General features: G+C 36.6%; 1 protein-coding gene across 1 annotated transcript in view; it reads left to right on the forward strand.

Annotated features, from left to right (window-relative positions):
* Positions 1-25,407, forward strand: part of LOC112042983 (lachesin-like) — a 100,647-nt gene that overhangs the window by 28,002 nt on the left and 47,238 nt on the right. The window contains exons 2-3 of the mRNA XM_024078217.2: positions 5,561-5,938; positions 24,459-24,589. Of these exons, the coding sequence (XP_023933985.1) occupies positions 5,827-5,938; positions 24,459-24,589 (243 nt within the window). The 5' untranslated portion in view covers positions 5,561-5,826. The remainder of the gene's footprint in view (positions 1-5,560; positions 5,939-24,458; positions 24,590-25,407) is intronic.

Genomic DNA, 25,407 nt, shown 5'->3' on the forward strand with positions numbered 1-25,407 from the left:
TATTATGATTGACAATTATATTTCCCAAATTTTACCGTGCATATTTATTCAGGTACTATGTAACTTTGTCCCAATGAAAATATTTTGAATCGTCGTTCTCATTAAAATTCGTGATGAGATTTCCCTTCACATTTTCCGAGAGAATTTTTTCCCCACATAATTCAAGGGAAATGGAATCGTTCGAAACTTTGTTGGACACTTTTGCACAATGAGTGCAGGATCGGCTGACAATACGATTCCCGAATTTGTAAAAGTTTACAAATTGAATTAGGTAGCTCGTATAGGTACTTGTCTAACGAACGAAGACAGAGGTTTCCTTCTGCGAAACAGAAGAAGGAGGCTGCTGAACGGAGCCGTGAACGAGCTGATCCAGGTCGAAGACGGCAGCGGGGGACCGTCCCAGGACGGTCCGTCCAGTAATAGTACGAATTTGAAGTCGCAAGCAATATATTCTTACTCTTAGACGAGCACTAGAGGCGTAGTGCAACGGATGCACTGAGGGTGGCCACCGAGGGGGTTTTAGTGGTTAAGTCCCACATAACCCGACTTGTCGCCCCGTAAGTCGGGTACCTCACAAATAGATTTCCCCCCCGAAAAAAAAAGGTACTTGTCTAAAAAACGGTTCGTATTGTATAAGAACAGCTTCGTATAAAGTAACCGCAAAGTAAACGCCATCCAATTTTATTAGGAAAGAACGGCTCCCTCCGAAAATCCCCGGGAGGCAATCCCGTAAATCTCTATTTGTCGCAACTAAAACAGGTCACGGCGGAAGGCTATTACGCTCCCTAAATGCTGCCGAACTCCCTGTAGAGCGTTCTAATCCACTTCCAACGGTCTGGTGTCAAACGCAGGGCAGGGTTGTTTGTATTGTTTATTGTCGCGATGCCGTGCGCCAAAGACGTCGCCGCCACTACAGCGTGTTCCAATTGATAGACCCGACCGACCGCCCACTGTAAACTATTATATGCCTCGCCGCAAACGATACTTATCCGCACTTTACGAGTTTGTCAACGCTCTACGCCTTCGCTCACCGCACTGTGAAGCTCAAAACAGTAGGATGTTTTTATAAATCACTCTAGTGCGAGTTTCGAATTCATTCCTACCTCTCTTTGTCTCTCAGGGTACTATAAAATTCGAAATTCGCATTAGCGAGGTATACAAAACATTGTTACTTGATAGTGCTGCTGAATTCATAATAATTATATCGGAAGGTATCATAACAGTAACGAGACGAATCTTTCACACAACGTCTAAAATTCATCTCCGTTCAAGTCAACCCTAGAAACAGCTTTATTGTTTTCAAAACGTTTCAAGCACTACATAGGTATGTCGAGAAGGAACGAATGAAATTCAACAATACTCGTATTTACGTGTAATATTGGTTTGTATCATGTCATTATAACAACTAAAATATTGCAAATACATACATTGTTTACATTTTTTAGTGCAGTAGTTGTCCAGTTTGTCGTAATAAATTCCAGTATTATTTTGTAGTGTAGATAATATTGTCAAATTGTGCGTTAAAATGATTATTTTCTGGCAATAAGAGATAGCATCTACTGCAACTTTTCCGACATATAAAGTGCACCTGTATTAGAAATAACTATTGAAACTATTTCGACAGGATTTGATATATTTCTAGTCACGTCTAAAATAAATAACAGCTGTAAGACTTATTTATATTTAAGAACTAAAAATAAATTTTAAGAAAAAACAAGTTTTCAAAATAGTACTTTAGTTAAACCTACAATTTGAGGTAAACTGGAGCCTTGTACTGTGTGAATTGAAAACAAATTAAAATAAAATTGCATTGTGTAAATGATAAATGTTTTTAATAAGTAATCTGAAACGCTAAAGAGCTGATATTAATTAAACAACTTACTGGGCCGTGCACTCGTTACACCGTAGATACGCGCGGATACGCTTCGTATACGTTTCGTATACGCGGCGCGTACGCTCGGCAGATCGCCATTTATACGAACACATCGGCACACAGGGGCTGCAATGGAACAAAACACTTAAAACAATATACCGACAGAGCGGCAATCATTTCTGTTTTATCTCAGTTTGCTCACGCCACGCCGCGGAAACAGGGTGTAATAAAAAACTACTGTGCGCGCCTAGACATATACGTATATGTCTACGCGCGACATATATGTATTCGACGTCGGGGAAATTTTTGAATATTTTTATCACGTGCGTAATAGGAAATTGTATTGAAAGTATTTAGGTGTTCACCAAAACCATGGTAGGAGTTCGATTTGTGTCGCTTTCAATTTAATATTACTCAATAGAAATAAGCTGCTACGTGAAATTTGATACTGGTTGATATTAGGTAACAAAAGCATGAATATATTTCATTCCCATTAGCTACTTTTGTATTTCTGGTTACTTTTGTCTCTTTCGAACCAGTAGTAGAATTACTACAAACACGCACGTTCTTGTCATTTCCAAATAGCTTGTAAGTGAATTTAGAGATCAAAAACATAATCTAAATTGGTATCTAAGTTTCATTTAAGTTGTTTCAAAGATAACGTTAAATAAAAATAATAGTTTTAAAAACTAAAAAACACGCAAGCACTAAAAATTACAAAATAATTCGAACATTTAGTTGGATGACTCAATAGATTTCCCTTTGTCAAATCTTCATTGGATTTACATAACCGAGGTCCTGGGATCGATCCCCGGCTGGGCCGATTGAGGTTTTCTTAATTGGTCCAGGTCTGGCTGGTGGGAGGCTTCGGCTGTGGCTCGTTACCACCCTACCGGCACAGACGTACCGTCAAGCGATTTAGCGTTCGGGTACGATGCCGTGTAGAAACCGAAAGAAGTGTGGATTTACTCCTAACGATTTAGCCCGTTTATATCTTAGACTAGTAGTTCCTGAGATTAGCGCGTTCAAACGAACAAACAAACTCTTTAGCTTTATAATATTAGTATAGATTACATAATCAACTACCATCAGGTGAGATTGTAGTCAAGGGCTAACTTGTAAATAATAAAAAAGGTATGTCTTGTTATCACTGTCTCTTGGTCTATATCCTTAAAATGTGTATCGATTTTGGATAAAGTTAAAGCACTCGGGTTCTTAAAAAATAAAATATGAAGAAAGTGTCTTTATACTTTGCAGACAGTATAAAATGTCTAAATAATTTTTATTGCTCGATACTAAAATTAATTTGAACAACTCCCAAAAATGTAGGTCCTTGTTTCATCGCTAAACCTCTTATAATGTCTGCTCCCTTTTCCGACCTCTTTAGTCCGTAGTCTGCTACAAGGGGATTTTATATTATTAAAAAGACATTTTTAGGTTCTATAATCTTAATTTATAGTACCGACTGACGGTTGTGCAAATGGAATTTTATTACCCGCACTTTGGACTAGATTTAGTCAAATAAAAAGCTTCAGGAATAAGAAAATATTACTTGTATTAACATCCTCATTGGTCCAGTGGTTAGCCTATGTAGTTCTCAGGGTTTTGGGTTCGAATTCTGGGTAAGGCTATATGAGTTTTTCTTTCTTTTAAGTGACAACCAAACACAATATAACAACCAAAACCGATTTTCCATGCCATAACTTTAGAACGACGTAAAAATAATTCTTATTTAATACTTTGGAGAAGGAACAAAAATCTAAGAAAATAACGACAACTATTGGGAATTTTCAAAAAACTTAACGACTGTTTTGTGCATATTTATTACTCAATCACTGAATAACCTATATTTTTTCTATTATACCAAAAGTCAGATATAACCTACATATTAACTGTCTCTAGGTCAAGAATCGTTTCAATTCAAATAAAAAAAGTCTCAGTAATTAATTAAAAAACCTTTATTCGAACAATAGTTGTAGAATGAAGAGCGAGATTTGGTTCGGAGTGTACTGGAGACTCTTGATAAGAAAAACTCGTTTTATTGTTTCAAATCAAACAATGAAAGACCAACTGCAATATGACAATAATAGTCTTCAGCTTACAAGATACGAGAAATCATAAACTGTTGTTTTACAGGATTTAAGTTTAATTTTAAATCATAAATAATTTTCTACTAATTTTGATAACGCCTAAGTTTTTGATACTCTTTCACGCAAAAACTACTTGATGGATTTAACTGAAATTCGGAATGGAGATAGACTAAAGCGTGTAACACAAAATTTACTTTTTATGCTAGAAAAATCAATAATGACTTCATCCGCGGAAAGTATGCGAATTTGCAGGCGCCCTCTAGTTTAATTTAATTTAATCTAATTACTTGTCAGTGTGTAATTCAAGCAAGCGTTAGTTTGAAAGTTCATGATTATAAAAAAAAAATATTTTCGCGCAAACCTGCATGGTTTTTCATGCGAGTTGGCATCTCCAGAGAATACTCTGGTTTCGGAGTAGGAAGTGGGTTGAGAATATTTTGTCTGACATGTTAACATTAGCACACTGTTATCTTGTGGTTTTACGGAAATAACTAAGTGAAATGATTTTTTTCTTTTTTTATTATTAGTTTCAAATCAAATCAAAAATCATTTATTTCAAGTAGGCTCTGTTTACAAGCACTTTTGACACGTCAGTTGACTATTTGTAAAGATTCTACCAGCGGTTTGGAATGCAGGTTCTGCTGAGTAGATACCGGCAAGAAACTCAACAGTTGCTCTTTTGAAAAAGTCATACAGTATTATAACAATTTACAATTGATAACAATTACTGTTTACATTTCTTATAGTTTTACTTCCTATGTGAAGGTGGAAGCTGATCCAACGGCCTCCAAGCATCTTAATCATTAAGAAACTCATAAATTTTTTATCTAAAAACCTGTATAGGTTGTATGTATTTCTATAGTAAGAGGATTCCTACCATACAAAAATACTGTAGAGCTGATGAGAAATCTTATACTCTACTTTAACAAGCAATTATTATCCATCACCATCAACATTATCGGCCGATGGACATCCACTACTGAACATAGGCCTCTTGCATGGAGCTCCGAGCAAAACGGTCTCGAGCCGCCAGCATCCAGCCGCTCCCTGCAACCCGCCTGATATCCTCGGTCACCTGGTGGGGTCGACCAACACTGCGCTTTCCGGTACTGGGTCGCCAATCCAGCACCTTGGGACACCAACGTCCATCGGTTTTTCGAACTATTTGGTCTGGCCATTGCTACTTTAGCTTCGCGCCTCGCTGAGCTATGTCAGATATTATCCATAGAGTATATTTTTATGTTACAGCCAAGACCAGCGCTTTCTGTTACGTATTTCGTGCTTCAACTACTTTAGTTTTAATTTTCAATTGTTCAGGTGCTTGAAGCATCAGTCACTACAATAGGCATTGTGGCTTATTGCACAATTTTTTTAAATACATTTTTTTCTTTCGTTCTTTCGTTTTTTTTGCTATATTTGCTAAATTGTGTAAATATTGGATAAAACGTTATAATATTTTTTTCATGTCACTGAGTTCCAAGAACGAAATAAATGAGTCGACCGTACGAATCGTTAACGTTAATTTTAGCTCACTTACTTATATTGTATTTCTACTAAACATGATCTATTGTTAACAAATCTTCCTTTATTGTTTCAGATCAAATAAAGAAATGTGACAATAATAAGTCCTTAGTAATATAAATAGAAAATACTTCGTATAATATTGGACTAATGATGATAAGCTTACAGAGAAATACTTATATGACTTAATACTACAAAGAAAAAAAGAAAGGGTGGACTTATAAATAAGTAGTGATCTCTTTGAACCCTTATAAATATGTATGAGAGAAGATACATTTTTAATAATGTAAAGGGTGTCTTAACGAGCGAAATGTAAGATTCGGCTGGATTTTGGAATATCAAATGTCTGTTGACATTATGGCTGCGGAAGCGAGGAGGCGAGCGAGAGCCGTCGCCATGGAAACAGGGGGACTACCGCTGGTTTCTACGTTCGCACTTCTCACTATAGTTGCAGGTGAGTGGCAGATCTTAGTTACTGATCTATGGTTTCTAGTATTGAGTTTATACATCTCGTGTATTTATTCGTGTATACATCTATAATAATGCGAAAGATGATGGACCGAGGACACACCATGCATGTGGTACACAGTATGTGCCTCTTCCTCAAGATATATACTCGGTACTATAAAATATAAATTCAAAAGTCAGTTTAAAAGTTAAGCTTTTACTGAACTACTAAACCGATTTAAATTTTTTTTTTACCAATTATAACTAATGTTAGTTTATCAGCGACCGAAAGCATACTTTAGCAGCGAGTAGTAAAGGCATATTCATCCCATAACCCACTGAAACGTGTGAAACTGCGCAGCGTCCAATAGTATTGCTATATTAATTAGTAGGGGACGCCCGTGACTTCATCCGCCCTTAGACCTCTTAAATCCAGCCCTTACAGTAGTATCGCTAATATATAAAAATGGAGTAACTTCTCCCGTTTTCCCAATATTTCCCTTCACTGCTCTGCTCCTATTGATTGTAGCGTGATGAAAAGTATACTATAACTTGCCCAGGAGTATGAAAAATAATTGTACCAAGTTTTGTCAAAATCCGTCGAGTAGTTTTTGTTTCTATAACAAACATACAGACAGACAAAAATTTTACCGATTGCATTTTTGGCATCAGTATCGATCACTAATCATTCCTGTTATTTGGAAATATATTTGATGTACAGAATTGACCTCTCTATAGATTTATTATAAGTAGGTATAGAAGATGAGTGGATTATTATGAGTCGAGGTGGAGTCGCACATAATGACGTAAAAACCAAAAAGTAAGCTATTTTTTTTGTCCTTATTTAAGAAGTACTGTAATGTTAAACTTAATAACTTTCCAATTTGTACGGAACTCTCGATGCTAGAGTCCGACAACTCGCACTTGTTCGGTCTTTATGTTTTAGAATAATCCAATATATTTACTAAAACATTGCCGAAGTTTATACTTCTTAATCTTTATCAAAGGAATTCCAGACAATTTTATTTGTTAATTAATTATTCCGTTACGTTACGCAGCCTCTATATTATTTCTGAGAAAACACGAATTGGATGGATTCTTATTGAATAAGGGCTTTCTTTTTCTTATAATTTTTCAAATAACTTATATTTTATTTAAATTAAATTCCCTAAAATGTTTAAAAAAACAGATCTTCAAAATCATAGTTTCAGCAGCTACATCATTGAAAAAAACTGATTCAAGATAGAAATTTTTGAAAAATCCGAAAAAAAATATAATTTAACCCTAGCGATTTTTGGTATCATCGGTGAAGGAAAACATCGTGAGGAAACCTGCATACCATAGAATTATCTTAATTCTCTGCGTGTGTGAAGTCTGCCAATCCGCATTGGGCCAGCGTGGTGGACTATTGGCCTAACCCCTCTCATTCTGAGAGGAGACTCGAGCTCAGCAGTGAGCCGAATATGGGTTGATGACGAGATTTTTGGTATATTATTCAAATAAGTTTTAGATAATTAGGTGGTGTATCTACCAGTTGCGTTTTATCCATTAATTACGGGATACCCTGTACAATTACATAAAGTTAACAAGAGCTTTATTTGTAGTCTAGGAATTGAACCTAATACAGTTCGGCTTCAGTCAGTCTATAAATATGGAGAGGACTCCAAGTAGGTACAAGAAGTTATTGCTTGCGGGTGCATGATTTGCAATATCGTAGCCCAAAGCCAACTCTTTCGCTTCTAATAATATATTTATTTTTGAAAATCTTTTGCGAATTTCACTGTAGCTGCAGCAGACGGATTTTGTGAGTTGGGAAATTGTTTGATTTACGATGCTGAGAATTCACGGTTTTGTTTAAGAACGTTGTTGGTAGGTACCTATGTTGGTATTAAACAATGCTTGGGTAATGCATATTATTTTATACTAGCGAACGCCCTGTGGTTTTACCCGAGTAGATCCCGTGCCCAAGGGGCAATAATATATGCTACGTTACTCGCCGATAATATAGCTTTCCATTGGTAAAATATTTATTAAAATCGTTTTAATGGATTGGATGTGAAAGAGTAACATTCAAACTCTCATTTGCATTTTTATAATTAGTAAGAATTAATTTTTGAAATAGGGTAAAATAATTATAGTAAATCCTTGACCTAAAAAGTTTCATTCAAATTTTCCTTCATTCCGATTGCATAAAACGTGCAAAGTCCAAAAGATATCGAAAAAATACTGAAAAAAATTAATTGAGCCATACCTTGGTACGGTTCCATTTCGTGAAGTTCCTAAAATATTTCAAAATTTTCTTAATTAAAATTTCAATTTGAAACCGATATGAATTGGATTTCAATATATCTACAACATGAAGAGCTGACGAGGGATATTCAAATTTACTATTCTTTTACGTTTCTGTAAATTTATGTTATTTAGGTAGTCTACATACAAGGTACAGTCACTCGGTTTTTCTTACGTGTAATAACCAATTTTCCTCTCCAATTAGTCGGAAAAGACTGTGCTAAGAGTGGGTAAGAGATCCCTGCTGACCCACAGCAGGGATCGAACCACAAACTCATGGTGATGATGTCGGCCCCTGTACCCACTGAGCTATTAAGGCTTCAATTCGATTTGGCTTGAACTCATATCAAATTTAATATAAACAATATTAATATGGTGTAGTACATGCAAAAAGGGTTCGACACATATCAACATCAATTAATAAAAGTTAAGGATTTCATAAAAAACTCAATTTGAATATCACGTATTTTTTAAAATTTTCATAACGTCAAAAACGCTGACGTCCATTTTGTGACGTCACTAACATACTTGATGTACTAAACGTCAAACTAATATTGTTAACTAATATTATTTTTAATCACTCTGTTTGTAAGGAATTTGTAGAAGTGACGTCATGAAACAGTTGAAATATAGACCATCATAGCTGACAAGCGTTTTGGCTCGTATTGTCAAAATTATATATGAAACCTAACCTGAACTAATCACGCAACTTTTTTTTTTTATTATTTACAAGTTAGCTCTTGACTAAAATCTCACCTGATGGTAAGTGATGATGCAGTCTAAGATGGAAGCGGGCTAACTTGTTAGGGGGAGGATGAAAATCCACACCCCTTTCGGTTTCTATACGGCATCGTACCGGAACGCTAAATCGCTTGGCGGTACGTCTTTGCCGGTAGTGTGGTAACTAGCCACGGCCGAAGCCTCCCACCAGCCAGATCTGGACAAATTAAGAAAATCTCAATCTGCCCAGCCGGGGATCGAACCCAGGACCTCCGTTTTGTAAATCCACTGCGCATACCACTGCGTCACGGAGACCGTCTAAAAAAACTAATTGAAATTTCCAGATAATATTTTAAAAATGCAATAAATGTCATACTCAATTAAAACCACAATAAACTTGATTAAGAAACATGTCACACACACACGATTTACATTTGTACCTACATGTGTACACTAGTTCCACTAATGTAGCAATAAAACTAACCCCGGTGTACATGATGGGGCAAATTGTTGCACTTTAACGACTGTCTACACCCCGCACGGACGGAAGTGTTGCAGTTAAAGCAATACCGCGGATTCTCCCACGTAGCTCGCTCGACGTTAGCAACCCGCACGGAATCGTTGCCTTCGGATTCCAAGTTTAATTGAAAACACTTTCAACAGCCTTTTCTTTTAATTGTATAACGCCCGCAACTCATCTCTGCGCTGGAAGTTCAACATTGTTTCATTTAAACACCGAAATTGAAACAGCAATACGTAAATTATTCGGTTTGTTTCTATATACACCTAATATTATAAAGCTAAAGAGTTTCTTTGTTTGAACGCGCTAATCTCAGGAACTACTTGTATGATTTGAAAAAAACTTGCAGTGTTAGATAGCCCATTTATCACGGAAAGCTATAGGCTATATATTGTCCCCGTATTCTTAGGGGATTGGGAACCACGAGGGTGAAACCGCGCGACGTCAGCTAGTATTAATATAGAATGCTGAAGAGTTTGTTTGTTTGTTTGTTTGATTAAACGCGCTAATTTCAGGAACTACTGGTCCGATTTGAAAAACTCTTTCAGTGTTAGATAGCCCATTTATCGCCCTGTATTTCATACAGGCGTTATAAACTGCACTGCGTTAAGGTTGTTAATTGTAAATGTAAAATTGTTGTAAACTAGCGGACGCTCACGACTTCGTCCGCGTGGAATTCAGTTTTTCACGAATCCCGCGGGAACCATGGATTTTTCCGAAATGCAAAATAGCCTTTATGTTAATCCAGAGTAAAATTTATTTCCATTCGCAATTTCAGCCAAAGCTTCTGTAGCCGCAGCGTAATAAAGGAACAGACATACACACATGATTATTTTGTAAGGACAACTAACATTTTTCTAAACGGTTCTCTTTAGTAAGATTTGCTTTCCAAAGTAGAGTCGCTGAAGCAAGCAAACTTTCAATGTTGCAAATAAAACTGCTTACTAAATAAGCCTACTTTAACTCGATACCGCGTTATCAAAGACTATAACTGTAAGTTGATTTCAGTTCTAAGCTTATTATCACATCAGTTCGAATCCATGAAAGAGGACTTACAGTGGAATTCATAGACATAGTAGGGGCACCCCCAGGGTATAATTCAGCTGCTGAGTGTCGAATTTAGCCTCTATTTGTTTGAGAATTTGACACTCAGCGGGTGAATGTTCCCCTGTGGGTGTCTTACAACGTTTATGAATTCCACTGTTAGATGAGAGGAGATAAAAGAGTACATACAGATCATACTATCATAATGATAGAGTGCAAGTTGTTGCATGATTAATAAAATGAATACTAGGCATTAATAGTGCAATGATCAAGTAAACTCACATGCTCGCAGCGATGCGCATGATATCATGCGGATCACGACCAACACACGATCAGTTTTATCGGCTGTCAAACCGTTAGCGCTGCAGGCATGTTAGCTTACTTGATCGTCATTGGCTGACATTACCGGAAAACGGAAGAAACCTGTATTTACATTACAGTTAGATAATTGTACAGCCTTTTCTTTTAATTCTTTAAGGCCCGCAACTTTACACTGTAAGTTGAACATTGTTTAATTAAAACACCGAAATTCAAACAACTTTAACAAATTATACGGTTTGTAATTGATAGACACGTTAAAAACCGCACTGAATTAAGGCTAATCATTGGATAAATTGAATGGAAATTAGTAAACGAACGCTCGGGGTTTAATGCAATTCTATCAGAATGTAATTATAGGCGTCGATGGGCGTGAAATACTGAATAATTGGAATGCATAATCGGATACAGTTTCAACCAAATATGAAATGCGTACAATGATATATTTTGATTAAACTTGTCCTAGCCGATGGTAAAGTGTGAATAGGTGTGATATTCAATATCTGCGATATTACTTTTTTCTTTAGTAATATTGTGTAGTGTTAGGATGTATTACTTACAAGTATGAAAGAAGTATTGTGTGAATGGTTTTCTTGTAGAATATATTACTTAGTGATAAAGTATACTTCGAGTACCTAAACGAAATTTCGCTATGATATTAGATATTATATTGACGGCCGCGTGGCGTAGTGGGCAGTGACCCTGCTTTCTGCATCCAAGGCTGTGGGTTCGATTCCCGCTACTGGTAAATCTTTGTGTGATGAGCAGGGTTTTTTTCAGTATCTGGGTGTATTTATAAATTATTTAAGTATTTATATGTAGTATATATGATAATATAGAGCCGTGATGCCAGTGGATACGACCTCTGCCTCCGATTTCGGAGGGTGTGGGTTCGAATCCGGTCCGGGGCATGCACCTCCAACTTTTCAGTTGTGTGCATTTAAAGAAATTAAATATCACGTGTCTCAATCGGTGAAGGAAAACATCGCGAGGAAACCTGCACACTAGAGAATTTCTTAATTCTCTGCGTGTGTGAAGTCTGCCAATCCGCATTGGGCCAGCGTGGTGGACTATTGGCCTAACCCCTCTCATTTTGAGAGGAGACTCGAGCTCAGCAGTGAGCCGTATATGGGTTGATAATGATGATGATGATGATATATGATAAAATATGCTATCCTAGTAACCTTATGGTTACACAAGCTACGCTTACTTTCGGGCTAGATAGTGATGTGTGTATTGTTTATAGTACATTATAATATAAGTGGGGTAAGCTCGAGCCTTGGCGAGAGCTATAGTAAGGAAGCAGAGGCTGTAATTATCAAAGCGCACGTATGTCATACGACGTTTTATAACACATTTGCGAGGAAACACACTTTGAACACATTTTCTGAAAATGAATTAGTTGATTTTCCTGTTTTCCATAGACGACATTTTGATGTCATCATATGAAAAACATATCATTGTAATTTTTACACAGATACCGAAGTGCGTTCGTTTTTTTTTTGAGGCAAATGCACCAATTAAAGCCAGTATTACTAATAAAGTAAATTAATATTTTTGTGTTTCTGTTACAGATAAATAATGTAATTTATTGTCAAAATTAATAATATTATAGTTTACCTCACAAAGTTAATTATATTCATAGAATGTTGAGCTCTTTTCTGCCATAAAAACTCTTTGCTGAGTCTTAAAAAAAGTACCGTTCGTTTTTAGACGGATGATTAACGTTTTAAATTACATTACAGCACATGTGCGTTTTACTTTACATTACGGCACATGTGCGTAATGAGACTACTGATTTTGGTGAAATTAGGTATTTGGTGAATACTTTACGATACTTTACTTTACAAATGTGTTATAAAGTATATTTATTTATTTAATGCTTCGTTTCGTTTTGATTCATTGGTACATGAAACTGCTATTGTGTGAATACGTTGTATGACTATTTTTAAAAGGTCAAGAACATTAAATTTAATTTCTGGAGGGCCACATAGGCGTTATTTTATCTGTGTTAGTCGTAGATCAAGACAAACGGGGCCGTCGCTCGTTAAAGTTACTGGGACAGCCATTGCCTAGGGTTATTAATTTTCATTCGATGGTGATAAAAACTTCTCTTGACTGTATGAAAGCCTTATGGTGTCCAGGAAATTGCCTATATGTATTATTACTATTGATAGAGGAATTATAAAGTAACAGTTGATTATATAACCATAGATGTATAGAGGGAACATTAAATCAGTCGAATCCAGACTAATATCAAGTGCCTTTAAAAGCTATTAATTGCTAAAAGCTAAACTTGATCATAGCCAGTAATCAACCCAAGACGTCACTATAACACTAAAGAGGTCGTCGTTCTTATCACGGATAGTTACAAACAACTTTTAACAACTCCAAACTACGTACCTTGTCGCATTGCAGATTTAACTAATACTGTGATAGTTTTACGTTGCAATATCTGTTTTCTGGAATTAAATTTAAAACTTTGAGCGGCAACTTGAGGGCATAGACTATGGTCCTTTAGGTCAATGACCATAGAGATTAGTAGTACGGATGTACGTAAGGATAAATATAAAAATTATTTGTACGAATCTAGTTTTTTTTCTAGTAGGACGGAAAAGTCTTACCTGATATTACATAGAAATCATAGTGGTTAAAAGAGCAACATTTTGCAGGGTATATTCGAGTAAGAGTACGTTCTACCGTGGTCTGCCCCCGTGAGACATTATTAGCTGTTAAGCCTCATTCGACTGAAATTCCAGCACGAATCACACTAATATTATAAAGGCGAAAGTTTGTGTGTAAGTGTGAAAGTGAGTAAGTATGTTTGTTTCTCTTTTACGCTGCGGCTACTGAAGCAATTTGGCTGAAATTTAGAATGGAAATAGATTTTACTCTGAATTAACACATAGTCTACTTTAAATCCCGGAAAAATCCATGGTTCCAGCGGGATTTGTGAAAAACTGAATTCCACGCGGATGAAGTCGCGGGTGTCAGCTAGTAGGATATAATTCAAATTAAGGCTAGATGTTATTTTTGTAAGTTTGGCAGCATTTTTTCCTAGAGTTCGAACAAAGTGCGATTCTAATACAAATCTACACAAATATTATAAACGTGATAGTAAATCTATCTGTCTGTCTGTTTGTCTGTTTCCTTTTCACGGCTTTGAGATAAATTGGACTCTAAAACATAGGGCATACTTTTATACTTAAAAAAAAAAACATTTGTAAAATGCGAACGGAGTCGTAGGCATCCATTAGTATCTATATATATCCATCTAGATACGTCCAGCATGCATGAAATTTCGCTCTATACATAGTAATGTGATTTAATTAACGCTCATAACTGCATATCAGTAGTTGATCCGGAAACCCATTAACTGCCAGCGAGTTGACACAATTTTAATTTTCTGCCCATTTTATATTCACGAAACGGTACGCTGCGGAGTAAATTGAATTAATTTTACGCATCCATAGCTCTTTAATATGCACAAGTCACATATTAAATATCGGTTTTGGGAGCGTCGCCAAATTGAACTATCATAGTCGGAATGGCGAATAGGCAGTGAAAATACTGATTAATGAGTCCACATAAAACAGAGACTCAAAGTTAGCAAACCGGCATTATTTAAAACCGCATGCATCTGTTGGAAAATACTTCCTAACCTAGATACGATTTTGAATGTAAGTAAGTACGTGAAATTTACGTAGATATTTACAATTTAGTTTAGCTTCTATTTTAAATCATACGAAGTAATCTATACTAATATTATAAAGCTAAAGAGTTTGTTTGTTTTATTGAACGCGCTAATCTCAGGAACTACAGGTCCGATTTGAAAAATTCTTTTAGTGTTAGATAGCCCATTTATCGAGGAAAGCTATAGGCTATATATTATCCCCGTATTCTTACGGAAACGGGAACCACGCAAGTGAAACCGCGCGGCGTCAACTAATATTATAATAAAGTTCTCGGACTTTATCGGATTTTTGAGATTTGCAGGGAAATATTATTTTAAAAATCGCAAAAGTGTGTGGGATACACTGGCGCAGTTTCTCCTTCCTTCCTCGTAATCTGAAGCGGGAGTACATAAACACGACCAGAGACAGAGTAGACGAAGGCTTTACCTGCTCGTACGAAATATTGTAGTGTAGTATAAGTTGGCGATCCTAGAGAACATTGTAAAATGGTGATAAACAAAAAAAACACTGGGTGAGTTTGTTGTGGGCTCTTCTCTGATCAAGGCGAATTTGGAACCCTCGTAACTTTGTCGTAAAACTTATTATCATTATCTCATAACATAACCTTACGACAAATAATGCTTGTAAACTAAGAAGTAAACGAATTTTGAATTTGACTTTGGTGGAATAATGGAAAGTTATCAGTGAGTAACATAAGCTATTTATTCTATCTCCGTATTCCCAAGGGAGCGGGAAGTATGCGGGTAAAACCTCGGTGCGCCCTCTAATTAACTATAACTCTATGGTTAAGGATGGTTATTAGTTATACACCATCAAATTAACTTTGGGCAAAAATATTAATTGTGGAGATTTTTACTACCACTTCGATCTTTTGTTATAGTCAATATTCATTTGTTTCAATTAAGCTTAGTTTACAACCTTTACCTTCGAAATATCAGTAATTAATATTATAAAATAATGGTGATAATAATTAGTCAAAAACTTAAAATTAAATTTACGAGGGTCTTGGAACCCTCGTAAATTTAATTTTAAGTTTTTGACGCCTTGGTCCGAGAAGAGCCCACAACAAACTCTGCCAGGCTTTTTTTTAGTCTATCACCATTTAACATAAGTAGACAGTCATGTAATACATTTCACTTCCATGCGTTTTTTGTCGTTTATATAGTCATTAACACTATAATACGACTTTTCTATAAGGTTGCGTATATAATAAAAACTTTGAACTTATCGAGAGACATGCCCATATAAGACTCAATAGTGCATGAGGCCGATTGTTTAGATTGTTTAAGTCAGCCATTGACGGTCAATTATTCTCATGTTTCTGCAGCGCAGCAAAGACGTTTCATAAGTCGAGCCGTTATGCACGCAGCGACCAATACACGATCATATAATGATTCATTTAATTTGCTATCGTCCGCGAAAAGTCGACGAACCCATGGGACAACGACACCCAGGTCCGACAAAATACTCTCTACGTACGTTTCACTCCGAAACCGGAGCATACTCAGGAGATGTTGACTCTACAACTACGTAGAGAGTATTTTGTCGGATGATAGCAAAATAAATAAATCATTATATAATCATGATGAACTTCCGCAAAGTAACGCCTGCTTCTATCCAATATTTAATACACTATTAGTTATAGTCGTGGGTGCTGAAGAAACGTGAGAATAATTGATCGTCAATGGCGTGCATTAGTCCGATTGTAGAAAGTCAGTACGCTAATAGACTATCATTATCAGTACACACGACAAGAGAACCAATTTACAGCTGGAGGCGTTAATTGATACGGGTAGAGATAACAATCTCTTGACCTGTCTTAAGATAATGGTTGATCTTAGGCTGGTATTACGGAAAGGTATTGAACGTAGGCTAGCCGACACTTTTTTAAATGGTCCTAAATAGTTCTATATTGTTCTACTAGATTGATTTTTTTTTCATATTTTTTTGAGACGTGACTACATGAAAATTTTAGTTTTTAAATATGTTTTTGACAATACGAGCCAATACGCCTGTCGGCCATGATGGTTTATATTTCAACTGTTTCATGACGTCACCATAACAAATCGCTTACAAACGAAGCGTTTGACAAAAATATGAGTTAACAATTAATTTGACATTTAATACATCAAATAACATTGTGACGTCACAAAATGGACAACAGCGTTTTTGATGTTTGGAAAGTTTAAAAAATGCATGATTTTTAAATTAAGTTTTATAAGAAATCCTTAACTAAACCGAACTCTTTTTCCGGGTTCCGTACTTGAAAAGAAAAAACACAACCCTTATAGGACCACTTAGTTGTATGTTTGACTATCAAGACCTTTTACCTCGTGAACGCGCGTTGAGAGTGAAGTAGTATTTATTTTAATATTAACATTCAATACTGCACATAAATATTGACTATCATCATCATCATCATTATCACCCTATTTTAAGGGCTCACTTCAAGGCCAGGCCTCCCCCTTATAGGTGAGGCGATATGAAGCTGAGACCCACCACCCTTCTCCAATGCGGGTTGTCGGGCTTAGGGTGATAATGTTAAAATCATTAAGGACCACTATCAATGATAATGACCGAGATTGACGGCTTAACGTGCTCTCCATGGCACGGGCCATGAGATGCTTGGCACCTAGAGCTCCGAGTATACCAAGATTAATTAAACTGTACAATGTACATAATGATTGAATTCCGCCATAATTCCATTTGTGATTGTATCGATTGGCACAGATAAATTAGTGATTAAAAATGCAAAAGTTCGATTGCGGCGGTAATGATTTCATATTTCATTTCGCAATGAATCAATGTTCTTTCCAAATTAATGAGCATGTGTAATTTAATTTCAACGCTTATTTCAATACTTGGATAGGTGATAATCCACATTCCAGAGAAATTATGCAGTTTCACGTTTGATTCTGCACTTTAAGGCATAAGTAATGTAATTTTTTCGTAGATTATATTTTCTTGCAATATATAATAGTTTGGAATATCAAAGAAAGTGAGTATTTTATTTGGCCAGAAAGCTTAGGCTATAAAATATTTAAACACCACGTAACCATAATAATAATGTCCCTACTTTTCCTACGCTTGAAAGAAAAAGAAGCAGATTTTCGCGCTGAAAATTCCTGGATGTGATGGATGTCTAATTGAGACGAAAATCTTGGCATTCCAGGTACCAATTATGATGTGAATATCTACTAATTATACTGTGACAGAAAGTAATCTCTAAAAACGATGCTATTTAGATCTCGACAGTTTGAGTCGTCGAAAAGAGAGAGATAGAGGTGAATTTGAGAGTACACCGTCGAGTTCTAAAATCATCGTTACAGAATATCGTAAATAGATTTGTAATACGGGCGTTAACCTGCCTTCTGAACACTGGTTCAGTAGGCAGATTTTGCTGAAAAGAGGTTAGCATAAGAGAGAGTGGTAGAGACACATTAGGTACATATAGTCAAACTACATTACGTTACATATAGTCAAACTTGAGGTTTGAAAAGGCTTGTGAACTAAACCTGTTTTTTTATTTTTATTCTGTACAAGTTAGCTTGACTACAATCTCACCTGATGGTAAGTGATGATGTAGTCTAAGATGGAAGCGGGCTAACTTGTTAGGAGGAGGACGAAAATCCACACCCCTTTCGGTTTCTACACGGCACGGGCATCGTATAGGAATGCTAAATCGCTTGGCGGTACGTCTTTGCCGGTAGGGTGGTAACTAGCCACGGCCGAAGCCTCCCACCAGCCAGACCTGAACAAATTAAGTAAATCTTAATCTGCCCAGCCGGGGATCGAACCCAGAACCTCCGTCTTGTAAATCGACCGCGCATACCACTGCGCCACGGAGGCCGCCGTCAAATAAAATTTGATTTTAATACCGGGTATACAAATAAGTTAGTAGTTTCCAATGTAAATGAAGTGTGTCCATGAAATTGATATGTCGCATAGGAATCACTTTATAAACTTATTACATTGTGGTTCACATCAAACCGGTTGTTCGCAAACAATTTTGTATGGGATGGTTATTTAAATGTAACTTGATTTATAACCGCAACGACGCAACGTGGATATTTATTATGTTAGTTTCCCGCAAACATCTATAAATATATACATAAACACTCAAAAAGATGAAGTATCGGTCGGTCCGTTCAATTAGTCAACGACAAATCGGTTCAGTAGTATTCTGAAACTACTGGATCTATTGTCGTGTCGATTGAATATGATCTGGCTTATGCAATTCAAACAAACAAACAATTGAATCATTCCTCTTTATAATATTAGTTATAGTTATTGATGTAAGTTGTCATAACGACCTTTGTATCAGCACGTCGATCCTACAAAGCTTCGAAAACTAAAAATATATGGGAATCCGATCGATACGGGTAACTTGATCACGTGACCAGTCGATAACAAATATCATTCCCATTTTTAAATTTTCGAAACGTTTGCGATTGTAGAAAGAGAATCTTCATGCCACATGGCAAGCTTCAATAGCTCAATGGTTAGAGCGGACTCATCACGGAGGGGTGGTGGTTCGATCCCCGCCCCGTTGGACTATTGTCGTACCCACTCTTAATACAGTCTTTCCCAACTAGTTAGTGGGGAATGGGATTAAAAAATCAAACTCAAACGGGTCTACGTAACTGAACACGCTTTACTTATAATAAAGAAAGGCTAGTTTTGTAATAATATTATTGTTAAAGAACATTCATATACAATTTAATTTCTTTAATTCATTTATTCCACGGCTTTACTCGTATCTATAAAACAAGAAAGGTCTTTACCGTAATATGTCTTATTAACTAAACGCCGTTACCTAGAAACGTCCAACGAATAACGTTATATATCATTCTTTAATTCGGTTGGTAAAAAAAAATATAAAAAAGTAAAAATCCGAGCTCCGCATTAGCCGAATTGAACGAAAATATTCGGAGTTCCGAAACCCCGTACGAAGCCATTAATCGTTTTGATGTCACAGTATGGGACATTTAGTGTGACCCTTTTTAAGCGAGCCGGTCCCTAATCACCGAAGGCCGAACGCCGAGAACCGAATCACGGGTGCTCGGACAACCGTTGGCCAAATTCAATTAATGGCAGATGCTAATTGCTATCTGTACATTGGAGGTGCGCGACTGATGGCGAGAATACACCATTAATTACATTTTATGTGAATTACACCAGTCCAGACTTATATTTAATTAGAATTATATAGGTCGTGTTATACGCATGCATGCAAAGTGTTATTAGCCTATTTTAATTACGGCCTACTACTGGGCCATGTCTCCCTCCTTATAGGAGACTAGGGGATATGGAGCATAAATCCACCACGCTGGTTGGCAGACTTAGGGTGATAATGATAAGTTCTTTCATCATCATTATATCAGCCGATGGACGTCATAGGGACTTCCAAACATCACGATCCTGAGCCGCCTGCATTAAGCGTCCCTGTCACTCGCTAGATGTCGATGCACCTGGTGGGAGTTGACCAACACTGCGCTTTCTAATGCGGGGTCACCATTCCAACCACATGGGACCCCAACGTCTATCGGCTCTTCGAACTACGTGCCCCGCCCATTGTCACTTCAGCTTCACGACTCGTTGAGTTATGGCTTTGTTTCGCCTGCTATGGGTATCTTCATTTCTGATTTGATCACGCAGAGGTACTCCGAGCATAGCTCGTTCTATGGTCCGCTGAGTGACTCTGAGCCTTCATAAAAGGCTCATTGTTAGTGACGAAGTTCTTTAACGATCATTATCTGATGTTAATAATGACCGGGACAGCTTAACATGCTCTCCTAGGCACGGTGAAACATCACTAACTTCCCAACTCTGGGCTCAGAAATTTAAGACAAAGAAAAATTCAGTATCTATATCCGGACTCAGGATTCGAACCCAGGATCTCGTGATCCGAAACCCTCCTGTAAGATATATATTTTTAATATAAACATGGAACCGACTTCAAAGACGTGTTACACTTATTTTGATTTTAACACAAAATTACTAAACAGATTTTCAATAAAATTAAATGGAACCAATCTAGAAGAATACTCTTTCAAACAAAAAATCAATTTTCAAAATCGGTAAATGAAGTTATGAGGTAACAAACATTAAAAAAAAAACATCGAATTAAGAACCTCTTCCTTTTTTTGAAGTCGGTTATAAACAGGCCTGACCGTCAGCTGTTAAAACAGGCTGATTGTGAATGAATGGATGCATCAATTGCTAAATCAATATACAATTTAAATATACAGTTCAAATCAGCATAAATAAATCAATTATAATGTAGCCGGAGTCAGCAGAGTCAGCAATTTACTTTTGTTTGTGCAAGCCCAAGCCCGGCCCGTGTTTCAGCGAATTGTAAGGGCAATTCAACATAACTCCTTTTGTTTGAATTTGGCTACGTGGAAAATTTGATTAATTAATTTGTTAAAATTAATTAATTGATTTTTTTTTATTATATTTGGTGATTTGTAGGGGCAATTGACCCTATACTCCTTTTGTTTGAATTTGGTTACGTGGAAAATTTGATTAATTAATTTGTTATAAATAATTAATTGATAACTTTTTTTTATTATAATTGATTGTAAGGGCAATTCAACTTATACTCAATTTGTTTGAATTTGGCTACGTGGATTAATTAATTTGTTAAAAATAATTAATTGATATATTTTTTATTTTAATTGACGATTTGTTAGGGTAATTCAACCTATATTCCTTTTGTTTATATTTGGCTAGATTTCTATTTATTTTTATTTGTTGAAAATAATTGATTATCGCATAAGAAATAATCGCATTCTCGAAATGCTAATTATGGTATGGACAACAACTTATTAAAAAAAAGAAATATTTTTTATCTAAATAAAAGATACGTAGTTTTAACGATCCTTCAAAATCAGCCTTTTTTTGAGGAAGGAATGAATTTCTGGGAAAGGAGGAGGGAATTTTGAGCTTAAGTTTTGATTTTACTTATAAATAAATAACTTCTTGATGTTCACAGTAAAGAGCTCGAGAAGGAAAGGTTGAATTCCACGCAAATAATACAAACAAATAATTTCCATTTTGCAATTCAAAAGACGGAAGCATTTCTGTTATTTTAACAAAATACAATAATCACATAAATCCACATTCACCAAAGTGTTGTCACATAAATCGTGCACCAATAAAATTAGGAATAGCGCCAAATCGATTATCAATATCTAAATTTAAATCCGTTTTGGAGCGTCGCTAAATTAACACCAATGCGGAAGTGGGTGGAGGAAGTATAGCGGAACTCGACAGAACGGGAACAACGGAATGCTGCACCATTAGCAAGTTTAACGCACGCTGTTATTAAAGTGATAACTTAACGGTCAAGTGTTGGGACCGAGGTAGAGCTCGAATATTACGCAGAATATTGTTGTTCGCTTTTAAAAGGCAATTGTTTTTAGCTAATATTATAAAGGCTAAAGTTTGGCAACCCCAAAGCTACGTATGTAGATCTACTGGTTAATTAGTCATCATTATTCAGCCTATTTTATTGGCCCACTACGGGACCAGACTGACTTTTTTTATAAAAGAGAGATATGGAGATTAGATAGCCTAGTGAATATGACCTCTGCCTCCGATTTCGGAGGGTGTGGGTTCGGACCCGGTCCGGGACATGTACCTTCAACTTTTCAGTTGTGTGCATTTTAAGAAATTAAATATCACGCGTCTCAAACGGTGAAGGAAAAACGTCGTGAGGAAACCTGCATGCCAGAGAATTTTCATAATTTTCTGCGTGTGTAAAGTCTGCCAATCCGCATTGGGCCAGCGTGGTGGACTATTGATCTAACCCCTCTCATTCTGAGAAGAGACTCAAGCTCAGCAGTGAGCCGTATATGGGTTGATAACGACGAAAGTTTGGCAACCCCAAAGTTTCGTACCTACTGATTATTGAGTTATTATTCAGCCTATTTTATTGGCCTACTAAGGGACCAAACTGACTTTTTTATACAAGAGAGATATGGAGATTAGATAAACCATTTGATTTGGCGGCCTCCGTGGGTTGCCTGGCCTGGGTTCGATCCCGATTATTAAAAGCAAGCTTATCATCATCATCCTTAATCCATATTCGGGTCACTGCAAAGCTCGAATCTCCTCTCAGAATGAGAGGGGTTAGGCCAATAGTCCATCACGCCAATACGGACTGGCATACATTGGCAGACTTCACACACGTAGAGAATTAAGAAAATTCTCAGGTATGCATGTTTCCACACGATGTTTGTTTATGTTGAAATTTATTTTCTTAAAATAATAACTGAAAAGTTGGAGGTGCATGCCCCGGGCCGGATTTGAACCTATGCCCTCCGAAATTGGAGGCAGAGGTCATATCCACTGGGCTATCCCAGCTAAACGAAAGCTCATGGGAAGCTTTGTTGGTCAAAAATAAAGAAATGTACAAGGAATAATGTAAAATGATATTTCTTGATATTTTTGTAATTCACTTGACCACAAGCTTCGGTAAGAAGCAAGATACAACGCATTTCTGATATTATTAAAGTGATAACTTAGCTGCCCGCCTGCAACAGATGCGTAACCTAAATTTCTGTCTTATGGTGTACAAGCCATAGCATTCATTGACATAACACTATCCTACTAATCGTACTAATATTATAAACGCGAAAGTTTGTATGGACGTTTGTTTGTTTGGATGTTTGTTACTCTTTAACTCCGCAACTACTGACCTAACCAAACCTAACCGATTTGGCTGAAATTTGAAACGAAGATAGATAATACCTTGGATTAACACATAGGCTACTTTTTATCCCGAAAAAAATCAATGCGGGATTTGTGAAAAATAGAATTCCACGCGGACGAAGTCGCGGGCGTTTGCTAGTGCTAATAAATAAATTAAACATATTTTTTCATTTTCTTCTTTTAAATATATAAAAGCGAAGGGTTTTCATTCATCGCGAAATATCGATAACCGCTTGACTCACATGATGAAATTTGGCGGTGGTAGTTTATAGTAGACATCCACTAAGAACGGATTTTGTGACAGGTAGAGGACAGGTCGAGGTCGAATTTTACAGTGTCCAGTTAAAATTTTCAACATTTAGCATCTGCATTTTATAACAGTTATTTTACGGGTTGTCGACGTAATGATATTACGTAATGGTTTAAGTTTGTCATAATGATTGGATTGGATTGGTTTGTTCGATAACTTCAAAACTACTTCTCCTACTACTACTACTAATCACTACTACATCTTACGTTACGGAATAAACGCAATGACGACTAAAAAATATGTACAGTCCTATTTTAATTTTATTTATGTAAAACTAGTGGACACGCGTGACCCCTTTGTAATTATATTTTTTGCTTTGGAATAGACAGAAGTTTGTTCAGTTCCAAAGTCCAATTATGTCAATCTAAATCGGTTCAGCGGCTTATAAGTAAAAAGATAACAGACGGACAGATAGTCTCACTTTCGAATTTATAATATAGATTCTTTATACTTACAGAAACAAACATATTAAATAAAATACTGAGAAACTTTTTATTTTAATTGAAAAACAAAGTAGCCCTTGTTTTTTAATTAAAATCCATGCAAATGATGCAGTCTAAGAAGGAAGCGGGCTAACTAGCAGAGGCACACGTTCAGCCATACCTCTGGCATCGTACTGGAACGCTAAATCGCTTGCCGGTACGTCTTTGCCGATATGGTGGTAACTAGCCACGGCTGATGCCTACAATCGGGAAAGCTAAGAGTCGAAACCAGGACCCCTCTGTTGAAAACCACAGCTTTACCAACAAAACCAGAAAGGTCGTCAAAATAAATACACTTAGGCTATCACAATAATGTTGTAACTACAAATACTCGTACGAGTAAATGTACTGAAATCACAGTTATCTGTTATCTCTGAAAAACCGTTAGTCAGTAGCGAGGTGCGGTGAAAACGGGATCGTTTATTTTGCAGGCCAACTGCAGGGCTCGGGGTACGGCGACCCAGCCGAGCCGGAATTCCTGTCCCCATTGGAGAACATCACCGTCGCACAGGGGCGCGACGTTCATTTCACGTGCACCGTCAATCATCTCGGCACTTTTAAGGTACGTATATGTCTCTTGATATGATCTGATATTACAAGCGTTTATTTAACCATTCGCTACCCCTACCCGCGAGTATTTTATCGAAAAGCCCGTCTGCGTTGAAGAAGCCGACAGTCAGGGAATGCAGTTTTAATCTACCGTTGTGAGCCATCTAAAAAATCTTTATATTCCTCTATCGCGCGGAGCATGATACTGTGCTCGCCTATTGCCCTTAGATTACTTTATATTTTTTTTTACATGTCACGTAACGGACGACCGGTCGCCTATTTAGGAGTCAAGTGGTTAAGAGGTTTGTGGAAAAGTGGAATCGGGAAAATACGTTTACTTTAAACCATGTCGTAGACTAATTCTCTGAACCGTGTTAAAATAGGTAGTGTAGTTTCGAAATACCAAAGTTATTAACTCTTTTCACTCGAAATTATCTTTATAAAATGAAACTTACTCTAAAAACAGATGACAGTTTCAACAAAACGGTTGGCAATTTTGAGATATTAATTCTCTGTTTTTTTTTAGGGTCCCGTACCTCAAAAGGAAAACTGGAATCCTTATAAGACTCTTTATTTCAAAAATACGTGAAGATATCATGTTGCAACTCAAACCGTATGCTCAAGTCTACGGTCTCATAAAGTTGTAATAAAGTCAAACTTCAAAGTTTACGTAAAAAAAAAGATATACCTAGCTGTTTGTTTAGCAGAAAACGCATATTTAGATACACCGTCAAGGTAGTCAAAACTTATAGGGTAGGTACTTCCAGTTGTACTTAAAAAACAGGAGTAAATCATTAAAGCTGAATTTCGGCAAAATATCGTCATCTACTC

Source organism: Bicyclus anynana, chromosome 10 (genome assembly GCF_947172395.1).
Source record: "Bicyclus anynana chromosome 10, ilBicAnyn1.1, whole genome shotgun sequence".
In the NCBI taxonomy this organism is placed as follows: Eukaryota; Metazoa; Arthropoda; class Insecta; order Lepidoptera; family Nymphalidae; genus Bicyclus; species Bicyclus anynana.